At 27.4% G+C, this 25,763-nt stretch overlaps 1 protein-coding gene across 3 annotated transcripts in view; it reads right to left on the bottom strand.

Moving 5' to 3' along the window:
- Positions 1-25,763, bottom strand: part of LOC107443699 (solute carrier family 25 protein Shawn) — a 51,754-nt gene that overhangs the window by 10,604 nt on the left and 15,387 nt on the right. For all 3 annotated transcript variants that reach the window (XM_043042115.2, XM_016057649.4, XM_071187784.1), the window contains exons 3-8: positions 23,436-23,503; positions 19,834-19,967; positions 15,660-15,734; positions 13,002-13,100; positions 6,164-6,255; positions 1,678-1,759 (exon numbers count right to left, since the gene is read on the bottom strand). In XM_043042115.2, coding sequence (XP_042898049.1) covers positions 1,678-1,759; positions 6,164-6,255; positions 13,002-13,100; positions 15,660-15,734; positions 19,834-19,967; positions 23,436-23,503 — 550 coding nt within the window. The remainder of the gene's footprint in view (positions 1-1,677; positions 1,760-6,163; positions 6,256-13,001; positions 13,101-15,659; positions 15,735-19,833; positions 19,968-23,435; positions 23,504-25,763) is intronic.

Consider the following 25,763-nt stretch of genomic DNA (forward strand, 5'->3'; position numbering starts at 1 on the left):
TTTTTTTCAAGCTTCTTTTTTATTTTTAAAAGATAAAATAAAGTAAGTTACTTCAACAGAATAAAATTCAAAATAAAAAGAATATAGCTGATTTTTTTTGTCTTATCAATATAAATTTCTTAAAGAAAAAACGAAAGAGATTAGATCAGATTAAGTGCTGAATTTTGGAATGCTGGATTAGGGGTCCCATACCCTTTTCTTTTCCCCAACCCCTTTAAAATATAACTGATTGATTCCTCCTAAACAGCTCCAATAGAAATGACACGTGGAGGAGGTGGGGTACACCTCTCTTTTAAACATTTTCTTCTCTCTTTCTAAGTTGAGTCACATTGGGTTATTTCCATTGAAGGAGAGGGCATTCTACCCACTAAAATTCCACCCTCAAAGATTGTGAAAGTGAAACTTATTTCCCCTTCGCTCATTCCTTCAGAATTTTTTTGGGGCCTGCTTAGTTATTTAATTATTCTTGTTATTATTAGTTATTTCGTTATTGTTAGCTGTTTCGTTATTATGTATTAGTTTTTCCTCAAATTCTTAACGGTAATAAATTTTAAAATCTTTCTTTTAATAAATTTTTATTTTATTTTTTCTTATTACATTGTTTTACGGATTTCTGTAATTAGTTCAGCCTTAATTCAGCAACTGAACATATAAATATTTTTTGCTGTTCTTCTGTTTTTTGGCGCGGTGCCAACTGGTAAGAACAACTTTATTTTATATAGTTTTGTTGCTTTCTTTTCTTTTTTTTTTGCTGAAAGAGAAAACTTTTTTTGTTGCTTTTTTTTGCTGAAAAAGAAATTTTTTATTATAATTTAGAAATTAAAACTTTACTTTATGAAATGCATAAAAAAATTTAATTTTTTATTATACAGATACTCTAAATGGTAATTTAAAGGTCTCTTCTAAAAGGATGCTGATATGCGCGGCTTAGCGCCATTGCGGCACTTGCGCCGGAGCGGCGCTTACTATAACTTTTTTTTTAAAAATTTCATTTTTATCGAGGTGCGGCGCTTGCGACGAAGCGGCGCTTTTGCCGAAAAATACGGTAAGTGTGGCTGGCTTTAGACTTTTAACTGAACATGACTGTCTTAGGTATCACCTCTGTTGTCTCGGCATAATCAATTCACCGAATTGTTCTTTTTGTGACTGTGGTTTTCCTATGACTGTAGAACATTTAAACTTGTGCCCTACACTACCGAATTTTAACTGTACAATTGAAAAAATACAAAAATTCCTTTATTAAAAATTTTGCTACCATGGAGAATGTGTAGAAAAATCTATATCCTCAAAATATATCAAATTAGCAATACAATTTCAAAAAATAAAATTATGTGTGACAAAAAAGGATGAAAGAATCTATTTATTTTGTATTTATAAAGCTTCATATGATATAAACCTTAAATATACAGAGCTAAATAATCTAATCAACTGTGAACAATAGATAAGTAGGTACTATAGCAATTTAATGAGATTATATAAATTTGTTACACTAATATTTGAAATGATGTATTTACTTTTTATTTAAAACAGTTGGATTAAATAATAAGAGTTCGAATAAAAGCTTTAAAAAAAAGAGGCCAGTGTGACATCAAATTATGTAACTTTGAGGAATTTTGAGGTAGTGCTGAAAAACATAAGGTAGATTTAATGGAATATATAAAAATTTAAAAGAATTACTTGAATGATGAACAGCAATCCCTAGGTCTGACTGACGAATTGTCTTTATGACATCAAATGGTAAGGTGATAGTTGCTGCAACCTAATTGTAAGGAATTAGTAATTAAAATAAATATTTTTAATTTTTAAAATATACTATCATAAGAAATACATATTAAATAACTTTTCACAGAAAAGACTTTCGCACACTAAAATAAAAGCATTCTTCACAGTTTCAGAGACACATGTTATTATGCAGAGACACATATTACATGGGAAAGTCTTGCATTCAATATTGTCAGGGCTTTTTCTGTACTTCAAAATTAGACATTTTCAAATAATAAGTAGCCAAAAGGCATAGAATGGTCTAGAACAGTGGTTCCCAGTTTTTTTTCTTTGGGGAGGGGGAACGCTTTGAAACTCAAAATGATCCAGCTTTTTTTGGCAAAATCTTGACTTAATAAATATAATTTTTGAGGCTGTGAATATACTACAATATTATAGAACATACTAATTAATTTGGATACATTTAGTAGGAAGAATCAAATTTTTTTATTGTATAGTCCTAGAATAATAGTCCTAGAATTAAGTAAAATGTCAGGCTGTTAATTTCAGAGGTCTGGAGTGGCTTCTATTTCTGAATTTGTTTTTGGTGTATGCATAAATTGAAATTTAATAAAATAAGCTGAATTATGATTTTTTAAAAAGAACTGTTCCAAACTTTGAGAATGGTTATCAGAGTAACATAAATCTTTATTCTTGAATTGAGTTATTATAAATTGGAAAGTTTGGAGAGAAATACTTAAGCATTATTTGTTAATGCCTCTTATATTCTTAATTTATTTAATAAATTATAAATGAAAACTATTTAATACATTTAGCTATATTTCTGATTGGCATTTAACTTAAATGATTTCTTAAAAATAACCAAAACATTTAATATATCATGAATTATTGGTTGGATACAAATATTGGTAACAGGTTTCAAAACAGATTATTGGTTAAAAAAAGCGAAACTATGCAACATCTGTTACCCTCCCAAAGAGCCCAAGGGTTCTGCAGAACACCTTTTGGAAACTGCTAATCTAGAACGTTAGATCATGAAAGATGCTTTTCTACGGTTTCACAGGAGGATCATACAGGTTCGGAAAGGTCTTTTTTTAAGCAATAATGATTTTTCAAACCTTTATTCTATTTATATCCAACTTATAATTCATAATTTATTTAATATTTTCTGTTATTTTAATAAAACTATTTTAGTAAAATACAAATGAAAATAGTAATTGCTAAGTTATTAAAAGGATGCGCATTTATAAAAAATACACCAGTATTACTTCACAATTCAAAATGAAATAACTACACTCAAAAATAAAAATGATTCTCTGATAATCATTCTCAACGTGTGAAAGATTATCTTAACCATAATTGCGCATATTTTATTCATTGATAGCTTATGCATACATTAAAAAAATTAAAAACTAGACTAGAAGCTGATCTAAAGCTGTGAATTAAACTTCCTGAATTTTAAAACTGATTGATTAAACACTGGTATTGTTGGAGGGGTGAGGATGCCCAGAGCAAATTTCTTAATTATATTTCACTTCAAAAAGGAGTATAGTAAAAAAAGGTAAAAAAGACCAGTTAAGATCACTTTTTTTATTAATATAAATGTTATGCAACTAATTATTGTGAAAGTTTAAAAGGTATTTCATTGGCTATATATACTAGCTTTAATATAATAAAATTTTGCAATAAAAAGTTTTTTAGAAAGTAAAATAAAGAATTTTAAATAAGTTTTCTTAAGCTTTAAAATCAAATTTACAACAAAAAAAATCCATTTAAGTTATCAATTTTTTTTAAACATTTTTCCCAACTTTTTGTTATATTAATTTTTTTATGAGAACTAAAAAGGATAAACTATTCTAATTTTTACACTGGGAAAAAAATCAGGGCTAAACAATAAACTTAAACATTTTTGAAAAATGTGAGATTTTTGGCAGTAATACGGAATTTAAAACAGAAATTCTATGATTTCTCTATTCTTGTTGAGTTCTACAATTTTTGATTTAGCTGTAACAAAAATATAATAACCCCCACTTGATAAATGTAATTTTTAAAACATTTATGTCTTATTATTCTATTCCTTCTAGTTTTGTGTGTTGTTAGCTTAAAAAAATCCTAATTAATATCCAAAAGTGCTCAAACTTTTGGTTAGTGATAATATGGAGATATATTTTGCTTACAACATTTAGGAAACAGTTGTAACCAGTATTTTCACTAAGCACAAATCTACAGTTAAAATTCAAGCACTCTAGATAGTCAGGAAGCAGTCAAAACTGTGATTAACATTTAATTCCTTTTAGCAATAAATTCTGCTAGTAACTATAAGGAAACCATTGCTGTTAATCAACACTGAGCTCCAATTATAACTTGAAACAGAAATTTGGATTGAAAAAATTTACATTTTGTGATAATATTATAATTCAGCTTGTACCCTTCAGGGAATTATTAAAACTTGTACTGTCATACGGCACAGAGTTGCAATTAAATTTTAAATATTGTGGCTGGTTTAAAAGTGGTGAGAGTGTTGATTAATGATGAATTCTTTTTGGCAAAAATGTCAGGATTAATTGTGAACAAAAATGTGTTTCATTAAATGTTTGCTAATATTTCATTAGCTAAAAAAGCTTGAATTATACAGCGAATATATGATGAAATTATTTATTAATAGAATGCGAATGCATATTGTAAATATTGGCTGCTCGTGCTCATTCATATAAAGTTAGCAATAAAATTTAATGAGCATTTCTGCAAGTTCTTTTAAATCTTAAATTATATTCTTGGAATGAACAACAAATGCTTAATTCAAAGAGAACAAATGCTTAAAATTTATTTTTTTCCTTTGTTTTCAAAGCAGAAAATTATAATAAAGATAAAAGTTGATAATTTTATGTACATCCTAAGACATATAAAGAACTCATACATTAAAAATAGAAATGAACAAAATTCTACAAAAGAACAATACAATTCACTTCATGAGTGTATAGAATCCTTCAAGAAATACATAATACCTTCACATAAGGCATTATACTTAACATTTTACAAAGAATCATTTTATTAACTTCATCATTACGCAATTCATTATACATTTAGAAGGCAGAAATATGACTGAAAAAAGAATTTTCAAGCCATTTCCTTTATTATTCCCTTTAGAAATAATTGGGAAATATTTTTTCAGTTTATACTATAAATTACTTTTATATTTAGTACATATAAGTAGGCATATAGAACTATATAACATATTTTTTAAAAAACATCTTTTCTCTGAGCACAATTGAATTGTTTCATAAAAAACTCAATTAACCCTAAGCAAAATTGGGTTTTTACATGAAAAAAAAATCCAAAAACATCCACATGGTCTGAGTTTTTTCTCAAAAATTCAGGTTTTGTGAATACTGTTTTGAGGGTCGCTAAGATTGAAAAAGAACCTCTTGCCCTTTTAAAATGAAACTCTTCCTATTTTATATTTTATGAATCAGAAATAAAACTAGTCCTTTTTGGTTTGCAATAACCTTTGTTGCAGTTATTTACAATTTTGAAAGCGATTAAAAGATCATAAATGGTACCCTTCAGTGAAGATGATTCATGGAAATTGGTGTCTGAATCTTCGATAAAAAGTAATTGATAAAAAAAATTTAATAATACATTTTCAAATTTTAAACTAATCTGTTGGACAGAGTCAATGTTTTTCATAAATTTTAATTTTGCCAATAAAAGCACATTTCTTATACGAGCTTCTGTGTATAAAAAAGAATTAAAAATCTCCATGGAAAGATTTTGTTAATTGAGTACTTTTGAAGTTAAATTTCGTGATATAAATGCTATGTGTTTTCCTTATATTCAGAATATTAACTTAATTGAAATTAATGATAAAAGCAAAAGTAAGAAATAAAATAACCAATGTGAAAATAAAAACTCTTCTAATTTTTTCATAGTTTTATTTTGTAACTTAAACAATAAAAAAAAAATAGCTTAACTCATTTTACCAGAATACTTAATCCAAATTAAATAATATACGAGAAGACTTTGAGTACATTCAAATCATAGAGCATAATTTTAAATAAAAAAAAGTACTAAAATCAAAATTGTTAGAAAGAATGTCTACTACTATAGAATATTTTACATTTATAAATTCATAACAAAAATGTGCAAAATTTTATCAGAATAAAGGGTAGAAATGAAAACTGCTGTGAATTTAATAAATTTATGTAATCAAAATACATAAGCTTGTATCGGGTAAATGTTTTTAATATTTTTAAAGGGGTTTGCATTGTTTATTTACTTTATCATTGCTCCAATCATTGTTTATTTACTTTATCTTAACTTTCTGTTAGTGATTACTACACAGTCTACCAGTTGATTTCAAGTTTTTATCTCTGTCACCCTTATATTAAATATAAATAGAGTAACAAAAAATAATGAAAAAAAAATATGATGTAAATCTTACACTCCCTGACAATGCTCCAAATATGAGAGTCTTCAATATGCTAGGATGATCTTGATGAAGTTTCAGTTGTTCATACACGGACCAATATATAGCTGCAACATATAAAATATGTACTTAACTCATTACTATACTCTGTACTATAACTCATTACTGACAAAAATATATTTCAGAAAAAGTTAGGCATAATCTTAGCACTTTATAATGGGACTACTTTAGATCTCACAATTAAAAAAGATTCCTCATTTTTTCCAGATGCTAATCAAATAGCAACAAAATCAAATACTTTCATGAATTTCCATGTTATTGTAGTGGCTGTTCAAGTGAAACTGAAAACACTCTATAACAACAAAAAATTTTAACATTTAAAAACTTTTAACGATACAATCCATACAAGAAAAAGAAAAAGTAAAATGTGAAAATAATATTTTTAAACATGGGATAAAATGATGTTACAAAACATTTTTCTTTCATTCCAGTTCAAAACTTTAATATTTTTTACACAATAAAGCAGAAAAACTTATGTTTTCAGAACAAATACAGACAGAGCCTAAATTGTAGTAAAAGAGGCTCCCCAGATAGATGAAACCTTAGTTCATAACTAGCAAATGAACAACAATATTAAACTCAATTCTACTTTTAATTTTAAATCGTTTTTACTGTTTAAATAGTAATAAGTAAAAATCTGAATTTACAAAGCATTTGCTATTTTACTACTCTATACAACCTATGTATCTATTCCTAAAGCAGTAAACAAACAAAATGTGAGCTAAGATCTGTTCATTAAATAGAAAGAACTTACTAAATTTTTAAAACCAAGAAAAACTGGTATTTATAAAGAAGTAGTTACTGTGAACAGTAATATATGCTTCAGTATGTGGTGATTGCAAAGAACTAGAAATATTAAAAGATACTAAGTTATTTGGAGATATATCAGAAAAGGAAGACAAAATAGAATATTTCAACTAAAAGTAAAATCAAATGAAAAGATTTCAAAATTGTTGAAATAAAGTTTTTTGGACTAAATATATGTTATCCAACTTTTAAAAGTCAGTTCAGTTATTTTTTTTTAACTAAATTGTTCAAAACTATCTGATTTTAGATATCCTTAATTTTTGATACTATGAAATTTCAGTATCTTCCAGAAAATTTTTAATATCAAGGTGTGAGTGTTATTACAGCATTTTATTCAGTTCAACTTTTTTAAGAAGAACATTTTTTAAAAAAAATACAACTTTTAAACGTTTAGTTATAACCAGTTAAAATGCAAAGTTATAACCAGTTATCCAATTATTTCAGTTTTATTTCAAACATTATATCAAAATAATCCCATAAACTAAAAATTAATTTAAATTTAAAAAACTACTGGGTCAAAATAACCACAAGGAGTTACTTTCTCACATTTTTAAATACTCTCATTAAACTTAAAATGTGTGAATGATTCATTTATGAAAATCAAAGTCAAAAAAATTCTCAAAAACCTATCACTAGTATTATTTTTTTACTAGTATTATTTTTTTAACATTTTTAAAGTGTATACTTCAGAGGACACTTTAAAAAAGTAATTCATCCTAAAATAAGATGAGTTTGTGGCACTATTTTATGTTTTTTTTAATATTTTTATTTAAATTGCAACACAGAGTTATGAATATTTTATTAAATATATTTTCACAAATCTCTTTTAATGTGGTAGGAGAAACTAAAAATTTTATTTTAGCACATAGTAAACCTTGTAATTATTAAAAAACATACAAATCTTCTTTATAGATACATATCCCAATAAAATCATTTCTAACACCTTTCTATTTTAAAAGGTGTTAGAAATGATTAATGAAAGAAAGAAAGGTGTTAGAATGAAAAGTTTTCTTCTATTTTAAGAGAAGACAAAATTATCAAAAATAAAAGCATTAAATTTATTAATATAATTAGGAATAATCTAATTAAATGAATAGTATAATTTTTTATTCTATTATTATCGTTAATTACATCATTAATTTTTTATTATTATTATTATTTACTATTATTAATTCTATAATTATTATTAATTATATTGTAATTAAATACATTACAACATTAAAAAAAATTAACATTTTGTTTGGAAGTGGGATCTTTTTTTCTTACTTCATTTCTTTTGTATTAGGTGGTCTGACCATGTTTAATATGGTCTCTACTTTTGCCTTACCAGAAACTGGTACCTCTCCACTCTCATGAACATCTGCAAGCATCTGCCACAGACTCAGTTTCCAGGAATACTGAAAACCATGTAGCGCATATTTATAGTCTCTTGTGTTTTATTACAGGATCTGGCTGTTTCATTTATCTTAACCTTTCTACTGGTATTGAGAGGTCTGATTAGATATTATTCCTAACAGTTTTGTCTTCACATTCATGATAACTGCCCTTATCACTGATCAATACATAACAAAAAGTTGGCATAAAATCTCCATCTGATTATTCCATTTTACAGTAAATATTTTTTATAAGTGTCCATCTTAAAAATGGTGACATATACTTTGCATTTAAGTTGTAACCTTTTTCAGAAATAGCAATAGATTATAATGCCTTATAAAAAATGAGGCTAAATGTTTTGAATTACAAGGCACTTTTGTTGTATCAGAAACACCATTTTTTTTAGAACACAGATGTTTTTATAATTTTCAATCTACAGATGTGAGACTGTGAGAGTGAAAAAAGTATCTAACAACTTAAATCAGGAAAAAAATAACTAAATAAACTTTGTAAACTTATTTTGCACAAAAAAAACTTTATATTTTTACATACTTAGTTTTTTTTTATTATTATTACTATATGTGTGCATTAAAAGTCTAACAAACTGCTAAGCTTTATACAAAATCAACATTGAAGAGAATAAATTTACATAATTTAGAAATTTAATTTTTTCTTAAGTTCAGAGTCAAAACTTATTCCAAAAGTTAGAAGAATCTCCTACCTAATTCTATAAAATTATACAATATACTTAAAAACAGAAGTAGAATGTCATATTATATAGAGGGAAATATGGCTAATTTTTAAAGTTCCTGTTTAAAATAATTTATATAAACATCAAAAATCCTACATTTTTTGGTCCATGAGAATTAACAAGGAAAGATTTTGTTTGTTGAAGAAGTTGGTGTATTATCCATAAGTAAAAGAGGATGTTGATTGGTGTATTTCCAATTTTTCATATTTAATTCTGGAGTGATGTGGGCAAGCAATTATTTAACAAAAATCATAAATTGCTTAAAAAGAATCAAATTATAATAAATAAAAATGCTTTATTTTTGAAATTTATGTGAAGCTCCAAAGTAAAGATTAATCTTAATTTTTAATATAAATATACATTATCAAATTATAAATTTGAAATTGGCCCGGATAGTGTGTTTGCAGGGCTGAGCCCCACAAGATACCAGCGTCACCAAGAAATCAAAAATTCAAGTGTCATGTGCACATTAGCATAGTTTTTTCCAAGGAATCCATGTAATAGCTATTAATTACTTAAATTTAATGTCAAATCTCCTTTTCTTAGTCTTACATATTCAAATAGGAGGAAAATAAAGCAATAGAAATAATAATGAATTTTTATAAATCCAAAACATTGGCAACCATATAACGATTTTAGAATTCTATGCTAATCTGTTTGACAAATGTAGAGGGAGATGTAGAGGAACAAATAGATTTGATTCGGCACTCAATTCAAGGTTGTGATATAAAAAGATTACAGATTATATTAATGATTTTTATTTATTGAAAAAGTATTAAATAACATTTAAATTATAATATTTTGAAAATGGCAGTAGAATGTCATGTTTTTTAGAGGGAAACATGGCTTGATCTTTAACTTTTTAAGAATATTGCAAATTATTTTCACATATTTTTACAGCAATGCTTATATATTTAGAAAAAACACTTCTTTATACCAGTATCAAACTTAAAATTATAAACTTCGCATATGATCAGCAACTTTTCTTAAAAATAACAGTAGATAGTCAAGTTCAATTAAAATAACTGTAGTTAAACTCTTATGGTTTAGGGAGACTATGAAAACTATTTTCAGAAGATTGTAAAACAAAATATATATTTTTAAAACAAAAATTATTTTTAATGTCAATCTATGCACATAGCATTTGAACTGTAACTTTTTCAAACATGACAACAGAATGTCAAGTCTTATACACGCAAGTGTAACTAAATTTGTAACATTTCAAGAGAAATTTTAAAAGTTAACTTTGTACATTTGCACCACAAAATCTGTGTTTTGAGAACATAAATATGTATTATCAGTGACAATTGTAAAAATGAGGTCACATACGTTGAATTAGAGCTTTAACTCATTACTAAATACAGATATTTGTGGCAAATCCTACTACAACAGGCCTATCTCTAATGTTTCCTATTTTACTGTCTTGAATTTAAAAAGAAAACAAATGGGTCAAAGCAGTTCTATTTGACAATAGGAATAATTTGGCAGTAATATTTACATATCAATAGAATCAGATGAAAAAATAATAAAATATCTGTATTACTGCAATGTACAAATTGAACAGCAAATTTGTAAAATATATTACAAAAAAATTCAATGAATTGCAATGTCATTAACGGACCATATACAACATGGATTCCCCTATAACATCTTAACGTTTAAAGACTACATATTAGAAGACCTGCTGTCACATGCTTGAGCAGATAAGACCAAATTTTATGCTTTGGGAATAGTCCTTAAGGAAATTTTTTAACACTTTTGGTAGTTCTTAAAAATCTAATCAAATTATAATAGACTTTTATTAAAATTAACTCTAGTCTAAAGCCAATAAAATTTATGAAGTAATAAAAGACTCTAATATTGTTACGAAAAATTAAAAACACATTTTGAAATAAATAGAAAATAATTAACCCTATGGTAAACTGGTGCATAAATTTGTTCATTATCTTTAAATCTGCATTAAAAGCCTAGTGAAAAGCCTTCTACAGTATATTCATATTAACTCAAATAATTTGGGACTGATGAAAAGCTTTGTCCAATCAGAAGCTAGACTAATAGTTGATTTCAGTTTTGACTTTAATTTGAAACAGTTGTCCGATATTTTAATAAATATAATAAATCAGATAATAAATAATATAAACAGGTGGATATTTAAGCTAGTGTATCCTGTCAGATACCTATCATTTTTATACACAAAAGTAACATAAAATTTAAAGGGAGAAAGAAAACGATGTTAGGGAGTAATACTTTTTTTCTGATAAAGCAAATAAAAGTATATATATATATATATATATATATANTATATATATATATTCTGATATTCTAATAGTATGAATGATACTATTTTTGCATTTGAAAAAAAAGTGAATTTTAAAAATCGTGAAATCTGTGGAAATATGAGAGTAACTGCAACGAAACAGCTTGATGTCAAAACATTTTGGATTTACAACAAAATCACAAGAAATGGGTAATTTAAAGATTTATTACTCAAATGCGTGAAATTACTCAAAAATTTGAGACTCACGTGTTGTAATAAATATCATATTAAAAATAACGGAATTTTAAAAACCTTGAAGAAATCAGAAGCATTTACTGATGAAAAAACAATCAAAGGTACGACAGAACCGTCTCGTCAAAAATTAGGACTCAAATGTGCTCGAATTTCAATTGTAATAATAGTGTATTAAAAATACCAAAAATAAAAAACTTATAACACATAAAAATACCACAATTTAATAAAGAAACACATTTGAAAATAAATAGCAATAACATCCAATAAAATGGTCGATCACAACATGGGCTTACCATGCAATAGCTCAAATTCATTATGTGCAGCAAAAACTGATAACTCAAAGGCGTTATTTGAATTTTGCTAGTCGTCTGAAATAAATTGACCTTTTCGAAACAGAAGGGCAAATTAATAGCAATATCAATCAATTGATTGTAAAAATTGAAAAAATCATCACATGAAAAAGACATCAAATATTTAATTAAAAATTTTAAGTGTTGATGTCATAAGAAAAGTAAGAGAATTTTTAAAAAAAAAACATAAAACATTTATAGTAATACCTATCAAAAGAAACTTTGAAACTCAGCACTGACTTACAATGGAATTGGCGAAATATAGCATGCCAAAAAGTGATAACTCTAATCAGCCCTATTTCAAATCAGCCTCCATGTTGTAATATTTTGCTAAAAATATCAGGATTTTATTGACTTGATTCAATTTCATTTTAGTCATTTTCATAAAAATTACAAATTAGCAATTTTTTTTTCCTTAAAAATTTTCTATAATTTTTTTACATTAATCCAAAAATTTCCTCTGGGGGTACCTGAATTCCCCCCTCTCTGAAACCTCATTTGCGTGATTGAACATATTTTGAACCCCTGCTACTTAGTAGTTGTTTTTTTATATGCATCATCAATAAAATTTATTAATAATGTTAATACTTTTTCTCCAACATCTATGATGATTAAAACTTCTTCCGTACAATCTCTAACAGCAAATGATAAAAACAAAGCTAATACAGAACTTTGTGCCACTGAAATGAATTAGATGAATTCAAGTACAAACATCTGCATTGAATCCTTTCATTTCAATGAAATTTAGTGGAGATCTAATGGAGATTAATAATCTCGACAAAAGAAAACATATTCACTCAGGTCCAACAGGTGTAGCATCTTTCTCTCACACTGATTTACTGGTTATGACTCATTAATATTTTATTTAGTTATTCATTTTCCTTTTTTCAGCTAAAGAGTATCAGGCCCTTATAAAAAAAACAAGTTATGGTGAATTAAATGTATTGGCATTTTAAGATAATTGAATATCATTGTTACTTTGGAAAAATTGATAATTACCTGAAAATGGTGCATCACGTAATAAAGTTGGTATCAATCCTCTCCAAAGTGAAAGTATTCCTTTATTCTTTATCAATTCTTTTATATTTTCATAAAGTCCTTAAAAAAGAAATCAGGTTATACCTCAAAATTTGAAGTATTTTAAATAGAATAAAATTAATTACTATCAGTTAAAAAATTTCAATTAATATCACAATCTATAAACTTTTCTTGTGATGCCCTTAACTCCTAACCTTTAAAATTACTACAGGTTTAGAAAGTACTGTCGTATAATAGGAATCATATGAGGGAGTGCATGACTTTCAAGGTTACTTTTAAAAAAATCAAACTACAATCTATCCAGCTTAGATACTCACCAAAGAGTATCTAAGCTTTACTAATTTGTATTAGTAAAACAAATCATCATGCACTTAACATCGCTAAGTTGTTTATATTTAAAAATCATTTCACATTTTATTTAAAAATAATTTTACAAATTTGCACCACAAATTCTGTACAAAGATTTTATTCAAATATCAATCTTTAACAGGGATAATTGAGGCACAAAGTGAAAAACCTTGAAAATTTCATGTGTAAGACATCAACTTATATACCCTACAAGCTTCATATTTAACATAATTTTTGAAATAAGACTTATAATTATATTGCCTTCCAATTAACAATATCGCACATTTATAGTAAATAATTTAAGAAAAATCTTAGTCCATAAAAAAATCGAGTTAATATGAACGCAACATTGGATTTTAATATTGCATGAATATGAATAGCAATATTGGTTTTTATAAATGTGTGACTGAGAATCGCGATGCATGATTTTTAGATTGCGTGAATGTGAATTAAATGCGAAGCTTTTTAAAACCCGCATAAATACGAAAATCGATGTTTGATATTACAAACACAGGAACACAAATCATAATATTGGATTTTAAAAACTTGTGAATATGAATTGTGACATTGGACTTTTAACTCGCATGAATATAAATTACAGTACTGGATTTCAAAAACAAGTGCATATGAATAGCAAAATTTATTTAAAGAAACGTAAACACAAATCGCAATATTGGACTTTAAATCGCATGAACACAAATCGCGATGTACAATATTTAAATTACATGAATATGAATTGCTATGTACCACTTTTAAATTAGGTAAATATGGAAATCAGTGTTTAATATTTAAAATCCCGTGAATAAGAATCAAGGTAATAGCGGATTCCAATGCAATTCCAAATATTCAAAATGGCAAAATCACATGTATGTAAACGTCTCGTTAAAGCGATTTAGAGAAAGTTTCAAAATTTAAACTTTTGATTGAGGAATTCTGGGATGTTTTAAGAATCACTTTAAAATTCAATTCAACAAATTTGCAGAAATTAAGGATCTAGATATTTTCTACTAATGTCAATTTTTAAAATGCTTTACACTTTGCATATGAGCTGTAACTATTTTCAATAAATGTAAAACGCTGAATTTTATAAAGAGAACTTACAATAATTTTTAAGTTTCAAGAAAAACTTTAACAATAATTTTATGAATTTGTATCACAATTTCTAATTTTTAAAACAGTGTTTTCAATGAGAATCCTTTCATGAATTTATGCCATATGATTTGCATTTGAGCAGCGATTATTTTCAAAATGATAGAAAAATGACAAACACAATGCACAATAGACCTTTTAATTAATTTCACTTATAAACACCCTATAACGTATATTTTAAGAACATAAATAATTTTTACAAGTGTCAATCTTAAAATGGTGCCGTAGACTTTTCATTTAAGCTGCTTTTTTTTTAAAAAAATGGTGGTAGAATATTTTATAAAAATAAATGTGCAAAATTGTTAACATTTCTAAGAGCACTTTTAAAATTTTTTTCACAAATGTACATCCTAAAACACACATTTTCAGAACCTAGATATTTTTTATAAGTAACGAAGCTACTACAAAATTCCAGGAAATAAACATGTTGGCCAACTAGCTAAAGCTGGATGATCCCTACTTCAGCCACCTCTGTCTATATTCTAATGTTTGTAGTTAAAACAAAGCAAAAGGCCAGTAGTACAATAAACAGCGATCACATAACTCAGTCCATAGGTTTGTTCTAAAGAAAACTTATTGCTCATCTTCTAAGAATCTCCTTATAGACGTGAGGCCACTACCAATTATAGACTCTTGAAATCACAGGAGTTCCTAGAGGGTCACATACACCACATCAGTGTGACCCCTTGCACGATTACCCTCTATGTTCATAGGAGAACTTTCTTGATATTGACTATATTGTATCATGTTCTCTCTTAATTAAAGCACCTTACTGTAGACACTTTTTTAACTGAGCTGAAATGCTAGTGAAAAACTGGTCATAACTCATTTCTTAAGTGTAGGAGAAAATAAATATCCAAGCACTGTTTTACAAATGTCAATTTTTAAACTGGTGTTACACACTTTCATTTTTTACTTATTTATTATTATTTTGTACAATATGTTTTGAGAAGTACCTATGTGCATGAAGTATTTGACTTAATCAAATTACTTTCAAAATAATTTTTTTTTTTTCCTTTTCAATTTCTCAGTTGTTTCATATAAGAAAGTCAATAAAGCAACACTTTCTTAGGTCAAAAATTCAATATTCATAAAATAATTTAAAAACATAAATCAACTCACTAAAGGTATCAATTTTTTCTGATTGCATTTTTGTGCGCAGAAATTCAATAGGGCTCACTGCAGTAACAGTTCCAGCTGAAAAGAAAATATCAATTTCAAATTATTGATGGCTATAAAAAATGGATAAGAGTATAACATTATAATTTTTCATATGTATATCCTAAACAATACTAAAATATTGAAAAATGTTTTTTTTTTTTTCTTTTTTTTTTGCTCTATGGCATCTAGCTAAAATCATGCTTTAATTTATTTGAAAGAAAAATTATTTTATTCATACTAAAATTTCTTTAAATGAGATATATGTATAACACTTTTGTTTTATTTTCTTTATAATTTATTTTCCTTATAAATTTAGAGGTTACTATGAAAATCGAACACACAATGTAGCTATGGAGGGGAAACTAGATTTGGTTTTGCCAAAAAAATGCCCAAAAGCACAAATTGCCCCTATAAAAATACATTATATTTCAAGATCACTAATGAATATTTTACCAAAAATCCTTATATTTTTTCTTAAAGAAAATGGAGTTTATATCAACAAGCATACATTATGTCTCACTATCAAAACTATAGTAGCTAATTAACTTAAGTTTGAGACTTTTATATGTCTGAAGTTATTGTTTTTCTATAGTATGGCTATAAAATATTTGTATTACATTGAGATTCAGATAATAGGAAAGAAGTCAAAAACTTCAAGAACATAACAGCATAAGTGCCACAGACAGCTATACTATGCCAAGCCTAAAGTTGGTGAAATCAAATGATGATTTAAATTTAGTCTGACTGAAAATAAGAGGAACAAAATAATTTGTAACTAATTCTTAAACTCACTTTGATTAAAATATATCAACTTCAATGCATTTTGTAACCTTTCTTTACATGAAAGTTGATCCATTTAAATTAAATAATCTTAGTTCTACATCCACTACTTTTATTTAATAAATAGCTATTATCTTGATTAATGTTTTATTATGTTCCTAAACTAATTAAACAGCTGGCCAGGTGGCCGAGTGGTTAGTGTGCCTGACTGCAAAGCCAATGGCTGCGGGTTCGAATCCCGCTCTTGGCATGGATGTTTTTCTCTCTGTGTTGTCTTCTGATGTGTGAATGTATGGCCCACCCTATGAACAAGCATTTGTGGCAGTGTGGCGTGAGTAATGTTGCTCGCCTCCGTGACTTTGGTTCACAGGTGCCCACTGGGTAACAATAAATGAGCAACACTTCCAACATCTTCTAAGGTGAAGAACAAAAGTTCAGTGCCTGCCATTATTAAAAAAAAACTAATTGAACAACAAAAAAATAACATGCAACTGAATAGTTTATTTTGCATTAGTAGTTTCCTTAAGAAAATTTTTTTTTCGAGATTCTAAAAGGAGAAGAATATTATTCCATGGACAATACTTATTGAGAAATGCTAGATTAAAAAAGAACATGTGAATCTTATTTTTAAGGTATTTATCAGGTTTTGAACTGAAATTGAAGAGAACTTGTCAATATCAAAGCAAGGTTAGAAAATAATCTATGAGGATTTGTGAAGAATGTCATCTCCTCCTTTTCTTGGCTCTATGGATCTGATAAGGATTATTATCGTGATTGCATAAAACTATTTTCTAGTTAAAAATGTAAAACGAATACAAGTAGTTGTTTATGCACATTAACTCAGTTCTATAATGGATCATCACAGAAGCATTAAAATTTACATCATCATACTAATTCTATAAATTTAATTAATTTAAATCGCATCATTCACACATACAGAGCAGCCAACTACTACATATTTTGTTAAATAATTTATAGAGTTGTAGGCAATTAAAAACCCAAGTTTTGAGAATTTTTAGTAATTTTGCCAACATTTTAAAAGCCTCACCAGGAGAGAGCTAGAACAAAGTGACCCTTCAAATGAAGTTCTGAATCATTTACATGTAGTGGTGTGGAAAGTAACTTTAAATCAAATTAATTAAATAATGAATCATACATTAAAGCATAAACTCAGCTATCACTAAAAGAAATTTTTTCAAAACACGTAGAAAGTTGGAAGCCCTGCACATTATATCAAATATAATATAAACGTTACATAATTACATAAGACATTATCAATAATTAGATCAGAATTATTAAACCTTACTTTATTCATTACATTAAGTTTGTACTCATTTTCTACAGATGTCAGAAAAAAGTGATAAAATAAATTTAAAAAACACTAAGTAGTCACTAAGTCAGTCTTTTTTTTTTTAAATTTTCAATTTGCTCAACTATTAAAAATCAGTAGTTATAAAACATTGAACATAATATTATACATTTAAAGCAGTTGTACGGAATTTTATATTTCCTTACTTCTACATCTCATAGAAAAATTTATGTTTGAAAAGTGCTTTGAATATTTAATTTAGAATGTTAAAAAGAAAAGTATATCTCAATTTCAGCAAAATCTGCAAAGATTTATTTTGCATAAATATTTAATACAGTGCGTTTCAAACCATGCCAAATCTACACTAAATAGTTTTTAGATACAGTATATTCAAGATTGTCAGGCTTAATCACTAGAGAAATCAGTGAAAATAAATAAGCATGAAAACTTAAACAATTTACTTTACAATAAAATAAATTCTATATGAAAAAAACTACTTTCAAGTAACATTATGACCAAATATTTTACTATAGCAAAACACTTTAAATAAAGGTAAATAAAATGCATAATTATTTTAATGGTATACAGTTTTTATGTAATTCACTTCTAAATTTTTTTAATTAATGTTTAATATTTAATTATACAAAATTGTCATAAATATTTATCTCATTTTATGATAAAACATAATCAGGATAAAATGAAAAACTACTTAATAAACACATATACATTCGACTTTATAAAACATATCTATTGCTTAATAAAATAAATTTTACTTGTGCCAGTAACAAATTAATTTTTTTTTTACTCTTGAAATCATAAAAAAAAATGCAATATTCAAACTGTGTGTTTAAAAAAAAAAGCAGAAAAATCCTCTGAGATTTTTTTCACAAATATGCAAAATTTCTATCTCAACCTTTAAGAAACATTTCTATTTTGGAAGTATTATTGACAACAAAGTAGGAATTGATGAGATATAATCAATAGAATAAATAAAGACAGAAGCAGCTCCACAATTCTCGACAAATTCTGGAAAAATAAAAATATTAGGACTTCAATTAGAATTTTTAATACCAGTGTAATATTTGTCCTTCTCTATAGATTGGAAACATAGCACTGCAATGATAATAACAAGGAAAACTTAGAATATTTATCAAAGTATTTGTCCACTGCAGCTTAAGAAGAAGCTTAAGTATCTGGTGGCTTCATAAAATTTGTAAAAAATAAATTTTTAAGCTTTAAGATATCAAGCATATATTTCAAGATATTTTCAAGCAGATATTTTTTCAAAGACATTTTTAAACTTTGCATAGCAGATGGAAACAAAAAATGGAAATAATTTGGTCATATTCTCTGTAAACCTGAGAAATTAAAATGAAACAGGTTATTTTTGCCAGAACCCTAAAGGCAACAGAAAAGGTTTAAAACAACTTGGGAAAGAAGGGTTGCAAATGAACTGAAAGCAATCAGCAAAATAAATAAGGAGGCAAAATATCTAGAGAGAAAGCAATGACAGAGGCCTTATGCTTCAATTCGAAGGGGAAAAAAATATGCATGTATGTTGTCTTTTCTATCTACAATGAATCAGAAACTGCTCTTTAGGCAATCTTGCTCATTGAAAAATTTGTAAATAATGACAAGAACAATAATGTATCTAAATTTAAATAAAATTACATTCTAATAATATGTTAATTTGCTATGAAATATATTTAGAGTCAAGAAAGGAATGGCAAAAATATTAAAAATCAAAAAAATATCTAGAACAAAGATAAAATATATTTTTTCTGCAAGCTCAATTTCAAAAAAAAAATTTAGGAAAAATATACGTCAGGCAAAAAGAAATTACTCATTCTAGAAAAATAATATGTGGCCATTAACTTAAATTTTGGAATGTTTCAATTAATGATATGATTTAGTTTTGATATAAAGCTTTCTTGAGTAAATTTTAAAGCTCTTTATAAGATCTATAAATGTTTTATTTCACTTTATAAGACTTTTACGTTTAATAAAAATTATAGATAAAACTAAGCATCAAGCAAAGTTAATAACCTCGAGCAGAAACTCCAGCAAACACTGGAATCCAAAAATCCATTTCTTTAGGTAGACTAGTACTATGTGCTAATTTCTCTCTAAATTTATCATACAATGTAAAATAAATCACAGTGGAAGGAACTGACATAAATCTAAAATAAATAAGAATAATGTAAGTTGTCACAGCAATAAAATAATTTAGAAAGAAAGTACGATTATTATTTAACATAAATTAGAACAAAAAATCATTAATTGAGCTTCTGCAACTAAAGAAAAAATAGTCAAAATCTGTCATAATTAATTTGCTACCTTGCATCATCACAGAACAGATTAGGAATCCTAATTATACACATACTGGATGATTCTATCACCCAACCTGCAACACTGAGGTGTCTATTTCAATGCATAAGTAAAAGTTCTAATAATAATGACAAGACCTCACTGACATTAAACAGAAAATCTATAGCTACAAAGCAATTACGCAAGAAAGAAAGATAGTGACTTCATAAAATTGCAGAATGTCTAATAATAATATTAAACAAGGAAATGACATTACTGTAATTTCAAGGAGATACGCCGCCCTGAGATATAAACCCTACCAGCAAGATTCTATCAAAAAGGAAAAGTTTTTATGAAAAAGGCAGCATCATCAGATATGCAACACGAAATTGTACAATCTGAATAATCTCAGAGTAAATGCATCTCTTACAAATAACAAATAATAAATTAAATAAATGATCAAACAGTTAAAATCATTAAAATGATTATTAAATATAAGATAAATGAATACACGCAGTCTTACTTTAAAACAAAAATGCATTTCAATAATTTTCATAATAAATTTTCAAAATTATGCTAACTCATACCATGTACAATTGTGAGCAATTCAAACGCAAAATAATCACAAATACATTACGTCAATATATACTAATTTAAAATATCCCAATTTTTTTCACAAATCAAGAGATTAAGCACCTGAAAATAATTAAAATAAGTTATTAAAAAACAATAAATTAATAAAAAGTATCTCAAAATTGTACAATCAGGATGGCATCACATCTCTCAATTGTAATTTGATTTTAAAAACTTAAATATCATTATATCAAATAAAAAATAATAACAGCTAAAAATCTGTACAATAATTCAAAAACAAAATATTTTAATATTAATTAAATAAAATAAACCTTGTTTTGTGCAAAATTATACTATGCATAACAATTGCAAAAGTATAATATTTCTTATTACTAATTTAAATTTTTTAAAATTTGAACATGAAAAAAATTGCTAAAAACCTTTGACACTGTCCCTGAGTACAAGTTTTATGCTGTATCTGTCACTGAAGAGTGTTAATCAAAAAAGGATAGAATCAAAGTTAAATTTTCTTAATTTAGCAACAATTTTAGTTAAGATACATAAGAAGTTTATTTAAATAATGTATTATTGTCAGGAGAAAATATCATATTTCCCGCAAAAAAGAAGGATTATAATATGCATCATTGGCTATCATTATCATTTGATCTGTCCTGTCGACACAAACTGGTAGGAAGAATATCATCACAAGCGTCAGAAGTGTACAAATAATTTTTTAAAAAATAATAATAATAAATAAAAACATAATCCCGTTTTTCCCAAAATTGGAGCATAAAATATTTGTGAACACATTATATCTTATTTCTTTCATAATTAATTTTAATATCCCAGTTATAAATAAATCAAATGATTGAAAAGCTATAAATTGTTAAAATAAACTTTAAATATACAGTAAATAAATACGATCTTTCTTTTAATCAGTGAAAAAGAAAGAAAGTTAAAAAAAAATAGACTACCTTATGTCAAAAACCAGCAATTCATGCATTATCCTTTTACCCATGTGCTAATTAAATTGCATTATTTTACTCAAGCATCTTTAAATTTCAAAATCATACATTTCCCAGACTAAAAATATGTATTCCTGGGGATAAAATAGAGTATTCATGGGGATATTGCGAGAAGGGCATTTGTCAACAACCTTTTAGTAAAAGAGGAGAGCATCCTAGGCACTGTCTCGTCACCTGTTTTCCCCTTTGTTAATTTTTAAGATTATTATTGATTCTAAAATGCTAGAATAGATTGCTGCAAAAGGAAGGGTGATAGAGAAATCAAAGAATAAAAATAGAATTTTCAAGCTTAAGTAGTAAAAGAAACCACCAGATAGGCCTTCATGAATGCTGTGGCGTATCTCTGGGAAATTACGGTAATAACACAAATCTTAAAAGTGATTCAAAAAGTTGACGATGTTAGAGTGATATATTCCTAACAACAGAGAAAGTACAAAAGATCAATTAAGGTTTTGAATAGTGTTGTCAAACAATTCTCACCAGCAAGTCTCTGCTTAACCATAGTTAATTTTACCATAGGCATTAAGGATAAAAATAATGTGAAACTGGTTCAATCGGGCTGAAAATTAAACTTTTAGTTTTAGGACAAATCTGAATTAAAGTTTCTCATTTAACTTCAGCACTAAACCGTACACAAAATAGTAAATAATTCAATTACTTTGCATGTCTGTGAAAAACCTGCTGGTGATTGATGAATACTTAGAGTATGCTTATCCGATTTCTTCACTTCATTTCATTCTAGTTTTCTGAAGCAACGAAGCACCTTCTATGGAATGAATATAAAAAAAAGATGAACAATGAAGAACTAAAAGAATATGCTATTGACAGCTGTAAGTGTATACAATAGAGTTCTTATTTTCCATGTCAATACTTGACAATTACAAGCAAATAAATTGGAATCAGAATGGTTTTTGAACCCATAGCCAGTTTAGGCTCTTTCATAAGATTTGTTGTTGTTGTTGTTAATTTACGTCGCACTAGAGCTGCACAATGGGCTATTGGCGACGGTCTGGGAAACATCCCGGAGGAAGATCCGAAGACATGCCATCACAATTTTGATCCTCTGCAGAGGGGGTGGCACCCCCGCTTCGGTAGCCCGACGACCTGCACGCGAAGTCGAGCACTTTACGGTAGCACAGTTTAACGAGGACAAATACCGCATACCCTCGGTCCTTACGCAGACTGATCCAAGTGGTCACCCACCCGCACACTGACCGTAGCCAGTGATGCTCGACTTCGGTGATCTGCTGGGAACCGTGTCTTAACGATCAGTCCACTGCGGGACTTCATAAGATTTAGAAAAGGAAATAAATATGCAAAGCATCACATTAAGGCAAATGAATAAAAAAGTATATACAAAGAAGAAGAAATAAAATGCAACTGAAGTCTTAAAACAACCAGATGTTTTCATTAAGCTTTTCTATAATTGAAGATTGTCATAACATTTAATGTTTACTCTTCAAGTCACTAAAATACTATACTGAAATAAATAATTTCTTCATAAAAGAAAAAGAGATTTGATAACTTATAAAATTTATCTATGACATTTCAAAATGGTAAAATTAACATGCTGAAGCTTAAAGTAGTTCGATTAATGTTTTTATGTGACAAAACTAGATCTTTTCAACATTTTAAAAGATAATAGGTACATATAAAATAAAATCATTGATTGGTTATTCAAACAATTCATCAGTAAAAAGTCCTAAATTTGTTTTAAATTAATATAAAATTTTTACAACTTACAAAGTTGGTACAAGACCACTCCATAAAGAGGAAATTCCTTCATACTTTGTTATTTTTATAAAAGCATCCTGTTAAAGAAAAAAAAATGAATGCAGTTAACTAATCACATTACCTAAGAAAATGAACAAAGCTAAAGCCCAGTCACACTCTTTTTAAAACTCATTTAATTTATATTAAAAAAATGTCACTTATTTGTAAAAACAAGAAATAATTGCTGTAACAATTCCTTACTTTCAAGCAAAACAATTTTATTTACAAAAATAACTGTTACAACATGATTAAAACATGCAAAAAGTGTTATCCATTTGAGTAATGGTAATTTTGGATGCATCTTCATCCCACTTTCTATCTAGAACATACTGCAGATAATCCTACCCTTATTCTAATATAACTTGCTGATCAGTAATAGTGTTGACTGTTTGTATTAAACTTTACACACATGCAAAATGTTCAGGACAGTTTTGACTTTCTCTTATATACAGTATATATATATATATATATATCTGTANAAATGGCGGGAAAATTTACCGAATTTCGTTCCGGTTTTTTGGTTTCCGGATAACGGGTTCGGTACTATATATATATACACAGTGGTGGCCAAAAGTGTGGACATTTTTTGAAAGTTTCATGTTTTTCAACTTTTTGTGCTTGTAGAATATATTAATTTTCACTTAAATGGAATATTAAATTACTTAGTTTATATATTAAATGAAGGTGATTTAATGTAGAATTTAATAACAAAAACGGAATTAAAATATCTGTATTACAAAAAAAAGTTATACTCATTTTAGTAGAACAAACAAACACAAATCGTTTTGAATAAGACCTGTTTTGTAATAAAAGCGTACTAGCCAATTACAAACACTGTTTTTAGGACCAATCAAATGTCTGTAACTATAGTTTAGGTTATTTGGATGGTAAAAGGGTTATTGTTGTGGAAATATATTTTGCGGAATTATGCATACTAGTACAATTAAATAGAATATTGCCGTTTTTGAATATTTAAAGTCCTTTTTTTTAATTAAACTAATTTTAAACAATGTCATCAAAAAGAACTAATTGGACATCTGCAAAAAGAAGCCGAATTGTCATATTCAGAGAAAATGGCCTCTCTTATGCTGAAATTGCAAGACAAGTTGGTGGTTCAGTGACTTGTTCTGGTGTACGAAAGTTCTGTTTACGTTATGAAAAAACGAAATCAGTGGAAAATAAAGCCAAATCAGGTCGAAAAAATGCACAAGTGCTACTACCAATAGAAAAAGTAAACGGCTATGCCTTCAAGATAGAAAAATTTCATCAGATGCCATTAGATGTGAAATGAATGCTGCGGGTATTGCAGTAAGTTCAAGAACAATAAGAAAAAGGTTATCAGGATTTGGACTACAAGCTAGAATTCCAAGGAAAAAACCATATTTAAATCAAAAGCAACACGAAAAACGAGTTAAGTGGGCAAAAGAACACATTAAATGGTCAGAAAATCAATGGAAGCAAGTAATCTGGAGCGATGAGAGTAAAATATCGCTCCTTGGTAGTGATGGTAGAAATTATGTGAGACGTAGAGTAGGTGAAGCACTTCATCCTGATTGCATTGAAGCGACTACAAAAAAACGAACAAATGTCATGATTTGAGCATGTATGTCTGCAGACGGTGTGGGCCGAATTCAAGTGATTGGTGGCATCCTAAATGCCAAAAAAATTCATCAAAACTGTCCTGAAACCAAAATTGATACCTTCCATCAGGGATCTCTTCCCCAACCACGCACCATTTATTTTTCAGCAAGATTCAGCTCCATGCCACACAGCAAAAGTATGCAAAGCATGGTTTCAAAATAAAGGCATAGATATGTTACCATGGCCAGGAAACAGCCCTGATCTCAATCCAATTGAAAATTTGTGGCGACGTTTGAAAATTCTTGTACGAAAAAAACGTCCATCCAATAAAAGACAACTTATTGAAGCTATAATTGATTCTTGGCACCATGTGATTACGAAAGATGAACTCCAAACACTCGTTCACTCGATGAAAAGACGCTGTGAAGCTGTCTTAAAAAATAAGGGTTATCCTACTAAGTATTGATTGTGTAAGTATCACTTTAGAAAAATTTTAATCTAAGATAGATCTTATTAATAGTTTTGTAATATAGATATTGTAATACTGTATTTATTATTGAATTCTACATTAAATTACCTTCAATTTGATATATAAACGTTTGTATTTAAGTGAAAAATATTATATTCTACATGCACACAAAGTGAAAAACATGAAACTTTCAAAAAATGTTTACGCTTTCGGCCATCACTTTATATATATATATATATATATATATA

This window comes from Parasteatoda tepidariorum, chromosome X1 (genome assembly GCF_043381705.1).
Source record: "Parasteatoda tepidariorum isolate YZ-2023 chromosome X1, CAS_Ptep_4.0, whole genome shotgun sequence".
Lineage (NCBI taxonomy): Eukaryota > Metazoa > Arthropoda > Arachnida > Araneae > Theridiidae > Parasteatoda > Parasteatoda tepidariorum.